At 49.0% G+C, this 8,657-nt stretch overlaps 1 protein-coding gene across 8 annotated transcripts in view; it reads left to right on the top strand.

The window, feature by feature from the left end:
* Positions 1–918: 918 nt before the first annotated feature.
* Positions 919–8,657, top strand: part of ROR1 (receptor tyrosine kinase like orphan receptor 1) — a 446,898-nt gene continuing 439,159 nt past the window's right edge. For all 8 annotated transcript variants that reach the window (XM_084964835.1, XM_084964833.1, XM_021097760.2 and 5 more), the window contains exon 1: positions 919–1,414. In XM_084964835.1, coding sequence (XP_084820961.1) covers positions 1,324–1,414 — 91 coding nt within the window. In that variant the 5' untranslated portion in view covers positions 919–1,323. The remainder of the gene's footprint in view (positions 1,415–8,657) is intronic.

The following is an 8,657-nucleotide window of genomic DNA, read 5'->3' as shown; positions in this document are numbered from 1 at the left end:
CGGCGTTGCCGTGAGCTGTGGTGTAGGTTGCAGACGCGGCTCGGATCCCGCGTTGCTGTGGCTCTGGCGTAGGCTGGCAGCTACAGCTCCGATTAGACCCCTAGCCTGGGAACCTTCATATGCCGCAGGAGCGGCCCAAAGAAATAGCAAAAAGACAAAAAACAAACAAACAAAAAAACCAAAATTCATAATGCTTAACAAGGAGAAATGGACAAAAACATACTGTTAGTAGGAGATTTTAATGATCCCGCTGGCCCATGGTGGAACAGCTGGACAAAAAAATATGCAGAGACACGGAAACCCTAAGTATCATTGTTACCTATCTTCACATTCTGAAGACAGAAAAACACCTTCTTTGAAGAGGCCAAGGAGACACCGACAAAAACTGACCGCAGAGGTATCCTCAATAAATCTCCAAAAGGAAACAGTACAGATGACATTGATTTCGATGCAATGAAACCAGAAATTACAGACAAAATGGGAAAGCATAAATCACTTGGGTCAAAGAGAAACTCACAAACGAAATTGCATAATATTACTAAATGTTCTATTCCATAGGGTCACACAGCAAATAGTGGCAGAACTGAGACCCCTAGAATCTGGGTATCCTGAGTCATTCAGCCATGAGCTGGTTTGCAAGGCCAGCGAAGTCTCCCCAAACCTGGATTTCCCTTTCTGTCAAATGGCCTCAAGTCCCCGGGAGGGGAGGGCCCTCAGGTCCCCCCGTAGGTTGGAGGTGTCGTGGGGGAGGGGAGATGGGCTTTCCCAGCAACCAACTTTTGGGCAGTAGCTTACAGGACATCCGGTAGGGTGCGGGTGTTGAGAGGCGGCAGCAGAGGGCGCTGGGTCGCCGGCCTGGGCCCCCGTCTGCCATTGGTCGGGGCCGGGCCCTGGGCCGGAGAGTTGGTGGAAAGTGACAAGTTGAGCGAGGCTGTGAGCAGGAGAGCGAGCGCACAGAGCGGGAGGAGCCGCTGCCGCCGAACGAGCCCCGAGATCACAGCCCCCCGGCGCAGGGCGCGCTCTTCTAAGAGCCCGAGCTGATGAGACTCGCCCTCCGCGAGTGCAACCCAGACAGCCCGGGACTGAACTGACGGTCCGGCCACGGCAAAGCTGCAGCCGGAGGGCTACGGAGGGACTGCACTTACGGGGTCCTGAGCTGCCGGTTGGAGGCAGCGAAGGAGCAGGTTAGAGGGACAAAGAACTTCGCAGACGCCCCCGGCATCCTGCGGGGAGAGCAACCGGGACGAGGTGGCTGGGACTCCGGGCAGAGCCCGTGGATGTGCTGCGCGCGGCCTGGGAGCTGCTGCCGCCGCGAGAGGAGGAATGCACCGGCCGCGCCACCGCGGGGCGCGCCCGCTGCTCCTGGCGCTGCTGGCTGCGCTGCTGCTGGCGGCACGCGGGACCGCTGCCCAAGGTAAGAGGCACAGCAGCCGGCTCGTGGGCCTGCCCGGCCCGGGCCACCCTCCTGCCTACCTCTGGGCAGGCAGGAAGCGCAGCCGGCCCCGTTAGGGGTCTTGCCAGCGCAATTCCAGGCGCCGGGAGGCAGGCGAGGATTCTCCCTGGAGCCCTACTGCAGGCCAGGGTGCGCCCAGGGACCTCTTCCTCGGCGTCCAGCCGCAGTTGTCAGTGCAGACAGGAAGCATGGAGGAGTTGGGTGTCGTGGGGGTAATGGGATGCTTTTTGTCCCCCAATCTCTCGCTGGAGCCGTAACGCGCCCCAACCGGTGTTCAAGCAAGTCCATCCTACTCCCAAATCGCAGCTGTCCTGGAGAGCGCGCCCTAGAAGGGAGTTTGTGTTTTTAGGGGTTCCTGCGGGAGCCCAGGCTGTCCGCAGACCGACCCAAACAAAAGCCCGGTATTCCTGGGGCTCGGGCGGTCTCGCATCTCCATGGTTCCCGGCTCACCGGCCTTCTGGAGGGTCACGATGGAGGCCACAATGTGTGCGCCGCCGCTGCCGCCAACACTTTGTGCAAAATGTGCTGTCAGAGGCGGCCTGCTGCTCCAAAGTGCGTGCGTGTGTGTGTGTGTGTGTATTGCAAACAAGGTGTGTGTGAGGGGGGTGGCGGGAAAGCCAGCTAATGCATACTTGATTTTGGTAATCTCTAAAGACAATTGCAACAGTTAGAGAAAGACTTCACCGAAAGCCGGAGCGACTTAGTTCGCTGCGGGAAGCTAGGATCCTTGCTGGGTCTGAGCCGATACACAATGAGAGGGAAGAGCACGGCTGCGCCGGTGGAGACAACCGATTCATTCTTTGGAGGTTGGAGGGGGAAAGTTGATTAAAGTCTCCAGGGTCTCGGGCCTCACTTTTAACATGCATCCCTTGAGGGGGTGCTGGAGCCCCTGGATTCTTCCCTCCCCCACTCCCAGTTCCAACCCATGGTCTTTTATCATGCGTCCTTCATTTTTAAGTAGGCACTGTTTTGGAAAAAAGGCCTCTGGGCTCATTAGCAGTTGAAGGGGGAAAAATCTATTTACTACGTGGGCTCGCAGACTTTTGACTAAAATCTAGCTAATATTTTTCGTAGTAGAAAACACTCTGGAAGGAAGTCGTGTGTGAATTTTGATTTCTTTGAGATGACTTTGGGGAAATGGGAACCGCGTTTGCTGAGGATGATTCTGAAACTGATCCTCTAGTGCGGTTGTGCTAATCGGGAGACCCCTCGGGGTAGAGCTCCTACTTGTAATTAAGATGTCCATGAGCAGGAGTGCACCTTCCGGATGAAAAATACTAATGAGATGTAAACAGCTCGGGCACAGGGATGTTTGCTTCCTCGAAGCCAAACATCTGGCCCTTTGACATGCACCTGGGTAAAAAGCAAAAAGGGACGGTGATGTCTACACCCTTGTAAACAGCCTTCTGATGTCCGGTTGATGGGCAAAGTGAGGTAGAGATAACCAGGGTGATTCTAGCTAAGGCAGAGCTCCCAGCGTGAGGCCTTGATTTGGCTGAGTGTGAGAGAAATTTGTTATCAGCAGTCACCCGAATTCTATCTTGTTTAACTGTCTATAGGCTTAAAAAAAAAAAAAAACTTAAAAAATTCTCACACATTTATTGTTTCTTTATCTAAAAGCATACAAGCTGCCTGCTTTGGCCACTTCTTAGGTCCACTTCTGTGGAACCGTCATGTGCATGAATTAAGATTGATTTATTTTCCTCCCATTAATTTTTTTTTTAAACAAGTATTGCCTATTTTGAACTTTTCAATAATGAGCTAACATCTGTTAGTATCGTCTTATTTATTGTCTAATAAATCCCTATCCATTTCTGCGAGTGCTTGATCTTTTCTCTGGGGACAAGGCTTCTAGAGGAACTTGGATTTACCTTCTTGTCTGATCCAGGATTCCTAAGTTAACTCAGCCAGAGGCTCAGGAAATCAGCCTAAAGAGAGCTATGTTTCATTTATTTGTCTTAAAAAAAATGCTCAGCATTTCTCGCATCACTTCTCTACTTTGTTAGCCAGGAGGAGGAAACCTTTGCATGTGTGTTTCTCCCCATCTACCAACCCAGAGCTAAACCTCTCTAAGAAGCTGAAGCCGTTTTATCTATACCCAGAGCTCAGGGCCTTCAGAACCCACCTAGGCCTTTCTTAGAATCCTGCAGAGTCTGTGGTTTGGCTGCTTGGAGTCAGAGGGAGGTGGCCTGCTACTGTTTACTGTCATTTTGTCAACTTTCCAATGCTGTTTTCGTAGATGCCTGTCCTGTCTGCTTCTAGAATCAATCTCATGAGGGCCCTGTGACTGTTAGCTTTCCTGGTGAGAAAGTCATTCAGCCCCATCTTTATTAGAGACACCTGAAAAATCCTCCCTCTAGGGAGCCACACAGAGGCCCCATGGGCAAAGGGTGTGGTCCAGCTACTTCTGGCAGTGTGTTGGGATTATTTAATTTCCAGCATTGATTCAGTATACCTGGTGGCTGTATTGCTACTCTGATACCTGGGATTATCTTTCTGGTATTTAGTGAGGAATCCTTTTACAGACTCCACTTTGATCTATATTTTCCACTCTCTATCACCTGCATGGTGAGCAGAGGTCTGGAATTAGACTTGAAAGTTTCTAAATGGTGTGTCACTTGCATCCACTAGTGTCCAATTTGGCTGTGGTTTGATGGTAACCACATACCGCGTTTCAAATATTTTTGAAAATTTTACCCAGCATCGTATGGAGAAAAGCTTTGTACACACACACACACACACACACACACACACACACACGTATGTGTAATATATAGGTAAGTTTACATATAAATGGCATATGTTTACACACATATAGTGTCAGTGGTCCATAGATTTTTTTTTTTTTGGCTGCTCTGCGGCTTGTGTGTGTGTGTGTGTGTGTGTGTGTGTGTGTGAGTGTGTGTATGGAGTAGTTCCCAGGTCAGGGATCAGATCCGAGTTGCAGCTGTGCCCTATCTGCAGCTGTGGCAACTCTGGATCCTGTAATCCACTGTGCCAGCCTGGGGATCGAACCTGTGTCCTAGAGCTGCAGAGATGCCACTGAAACCGTTGTGCCATAGCAGGAATTCCAGTCCATAGATTTTTGTTGAAGGAATGGAGAATAACGTTTTTGGTTGTACGTAAAATTGTGGCGTGATTTGCTTTTCCTAGTAAAAATGCAACATGGTATATTTGCAAGGATTTTTCCTTTTCTTGCCCCACCTTCTAGTTTGAAGGGAGTGTAGTAGAACTTAACAGTAAAGATTAATGGTTTTGAGCACAGGTGCTGGAGTTAGCAGACACAGGTTCGAATCTTCTCTGCCACGTGCTGGGTATGGCGATTCTTTTTTCTGAGCCTTACCTGAATGTTACAAGATCAAAGTGAAACCATGTATGGCAATTACTGGAGAAGAGCACCCAGCCTAGAGGGCCTTAACTTGGGCTCTTTGAGATTAAGGCTAGGCAACCCCCTAGAAATAATGCACAAAATTTTATGTGCATTTTTGTGGTTGTATGTTTCCAGCTAAAATATGATTTTTTAAAAAAGAAAATTGCACTCCCCAGAAGCGAGGAACCATTGATTTAGAGTGTTTGGTGCCTGGGGCAATGAGTTACTTTCCTGGGTAGGTTGCAAGGGGTTGAGGGTTGGTGGTAGGTCCTGGGTCTTAGCCCAGATCCGCACAATCTGTGGAGCCTCTGTCTCTCTTCAGTTTCCACTTTCCCTCCCACCAGGCCCGCTGTTACTGGGCCTGAGAAAAGTGGAAGACTGGTGCCAAATCCTGGGACCTCAAGTAAGAATGTATTTCCTCGAATCCATGCATTCTGAGATGCTTCTGTTTGTACCATTTATTTAGCAAACCCTGGCATAATCTTTACCGCATAGGCCCATCACCATTCTAAGCGTTTTCTAAGTATTAAGTCACTGAATCCTCACCACAGCTCTGTGAGGGAGATGGCATAATTAGCTCATTTTAACTTAGGCACAGAGAGGTTACTTTCTTAAGTTCTTATGGCTCGGAAACGGCATTGCTGGCCTAAGAGTTCACGCTCTTATCCAACTGCGGTCCAGACAGTCTCTCCTGATTTAAGTTTTGAACTCTTCCTGTTATGCAGGGGCCAGAGGTGCCATTTGCCCAGGTTTTCCAAGCGCAGCCAAGGGACATTTTCCTTTTTGACTTTTTAGGGCCGCACCCACGGCACATGGATGTTCCCAGGCTAGGAGTCAAATCAGAGCTATAGGTGTGCTGGCCTACACCACAGCCACAGCAACTCGGGATCCGAGTCACATCTGTGACCTACACCACAGCTCACTACAACGCCGGATCCTTAACCCACTGAGCGAGGCCAGGGATCAAACCCGCATTGTCATGGATACTAGTCAGATTCATTACTGCTGAGCCATAATGGGAACTCCCATCAAAGGAACATGTTCTTAGCCATATCTAGGGCTTATAAGAAATGCTTTCAGTTTTCCTTCCTGTGCTGGAGTTTCCTGAGTCAGACCTGCTGTAACTCGGAGATAGACCGGAAAGGCCTCGATGACCTGCACCTCTGGTCAGGAGGAAGGATCTTGAAATGAGCTGCAACTTGGATGCGGTCGGAGAAGTGTGCCTGGCAGTTCCTCGCAACCCGTGATGAGATGTATTTTGATGAAGTGCCTTTGTGTTTGCCTCTGGGTGTCCAACTCGGGGTGCAGGCTGAAAAGGGGTGATTTATTAGCCTGCTCTCTAGTGGGAGAGCTGACTTGCCTGCTCCAAGTTCTCCATGTGGATCCAGCCCCAGCTGGGAAACACACACACACACATGTCTCCAAGGCCTCTTTCTCAAACCGAGGAGCCTTAGCCCGCCTTACCTATTCCCCGAGGTGGGTCAGGAGACAGACCAAGAGAAAGGCATAGTCTTCTGTGGGTCTGAGAAAGTTCTCTGGAGTTGAAGGGGAGGGGGAGGGGTGGGGGTCCGCAGGGGGGGAACTCTTCGAGATCCTTAACTAAATGCAGCTGCTTGTTACACGGAGCCTGACTCGCATGCCAGGAATATCTAAAAAGCTAACGAATACAAAATAAAAATAAACAGCAGTAAAAAGGCTCTCTCTTTGTTGCAGTAAGCTCGGTTGGGGTTTTGGGTTTGTTTAGGAATGCAGTAATTGTGGCATCCACTTTATTTTGGTAAGGCGGTGAAACGTGGATGGATGTTATGTCACTGGGATGCTCCCGCCACCTGAACCCTTTCCTTCACACCCCCTCCCACCCCCCAGCGCCCAGGCAGGGACATCCACGGCCCGAGTCTCCAAGGGCTGCCCCTGAGTGAATTACATTGGGGGGGGAGATCATTTAATGGGATAATGTTGGCAAGGCCAGCAAATTTCACACCCCATCTCTCACTAATAGAAAGGCGGTAGAAGGCTACAATATCCTCAGATGAAAAGGTTGTATGAAAAGGTTCTGCTTAACAGTAACTGTCTGTCCATAAATAAGGTTCTGTGGAGTTTTGATCCAAAAGCTGTTATTAAATACTGATAAGCCAAGCCTCGTTATGTTGAGCTTCATTACATTGCCTTTTTTTTCTTCTCTCCCTAGTTTTTTTTTTTTTTTTTTTTTAAAGGGGGAAGGGACCTAAAGATCAACCCGTCCACACTGTTTATTTTCTCAAGTCTTTCTGGACAGAAAGGACCTTCTTTTCTAGCCATTTAAAGAGGCAGTGTGGAGTAACAGACAGGGAAGGGAGCACGAGGCTTTGAAACTGGGGCTTTGCAGCTTGCTGGCTCTGTGACCTTGGGCAACGTTCTTTGACCTTCTGCGCCTCAGTGTCTTTCTCTGCAAAAATGAGGATAACAGTAATACCTGACTGAGTGGGTTTTTGTGAGAATTAAGAGGCGATCATTGGCACAAAGCACCTAAACCGTGCCACAGACTTGGTAAACACATGCGCCAGCCGCTATCATTAGCAGCGGCTTGCTGGAGACATCAGCACACGTCATTCCAAAGCAATGATCCTTAGGCTGTGAGTTACCAACCAGGACACGGAAAGCAGCGGTTTTTACAAGATGGTGGGACTCTTGACTGTTTTTCCAGGGATCATATAGATGCATAGTCCCAGGCCCGTGCTAGGGACGTGGATGGGCGGAAAGTCCAGAGGGCAGTTTTGCAAAGCCTTAAAACAAAGGCTTTTTTCAGAACAGTGAGCTCTTTGGGGAAGAGCAAGGCCTCCCCGGTGCTTGGTGTAATTCCAGAATCCTGCAATGGGGAATGTTACATTTCAGGGACCTCCACTTGTAATCTGACCGTTTTTAGCTCCAATATCCAAATAATCTTGCTGAGCAGAACTTGAAAGAGAAGGATAATGGCCAGAGGAAAGAATCCTGAGGTGCTCTGTTATCCATTTAAAATTTCTAAGTACCAAAAAAAAAAAAAAAAAAAAAACACCCCAGTTTCATTGTAACCAAAAGAGAGAAGAGAAATGGAGTGAGTGGGAAGTGGGAGGGGAGATAAAAAGGAATTTCTAAAGAACAAGTCAAGGTTTGTGTTTTTTTATTTTTCAACAGTAAAGCTTATCATTCAGTGCATTTCGATTTACATCTATTATTTATTTATTACGTGCAAGGTATGGTGTTAATGCCTAGGAATAAAACATTACCGATGCCCTCCAGGAAGAGATGGGTCGGGGTGGGGGGGGGAAACGTTCTTACTTTGTAAAGAACCCACTTTGTGTCAGGCAGAGGTCTTTAGAGATATGAGGTTTATATGTCCCAGCATCCCTTTAAGGTGGGACTTCTGACCCCATGTCTCAGATAAGGAAATTGAGGCTCAGAGGAGGTAAGTATCTCAGCCCATCACACACGCCTGTTCGGTTGGGTCTGGCATCTGAATCTAGGTATTATGACTCTCACGTATATGCTGTTCCCACTATCCTTGAAGTGCAATCGGAGAGACCAGATGAATAGGGGTGTAGCTCCACATGCCAACTAGCTCCCTCCTGAGTGAATTGTTGGAAAGGGTCATGAACAAAGCACTTTGGGGACGCAGCGGGTGGAAGACATTCACTCTCACTGAGGGAACTGGAGGGTCGGAGGGGGAAATCACTGTCCATCAGCGGCTTATGGTGAGGATGCAACGAGCTAATGGATGGGAGGTGTTCAGGATCGCGCTGCACACATAGTAAGCGCTCAGCTGTAGTTCTGTAGCCAGAGAGAGGTCCCGACAGGATCCATCTGCCTCAAAAGCCT

This window comes from Sus scrofa, chromosome 6 (assembly GCF_054392235.1).
Source record: "Sus scrofa isolate SSC_HxYL_T2T_F1_AM1 chromosome 6, Sscrofa_HxYL_maternal_Yorkshire_Landrace_v2.0, whole genome shotgun sequence".
Taxonomy (NCBI): Eukaryota; Metazoa; Chordata; class Mammalia; order Artiodactyla; family Suidae; genus Sus; species Sus scrofa.
The sequence above is the reverse complement of the archived record's forward strand: the minus strand, read 5'-3'. Positions and strand labels throughout refer to the sequence as shown.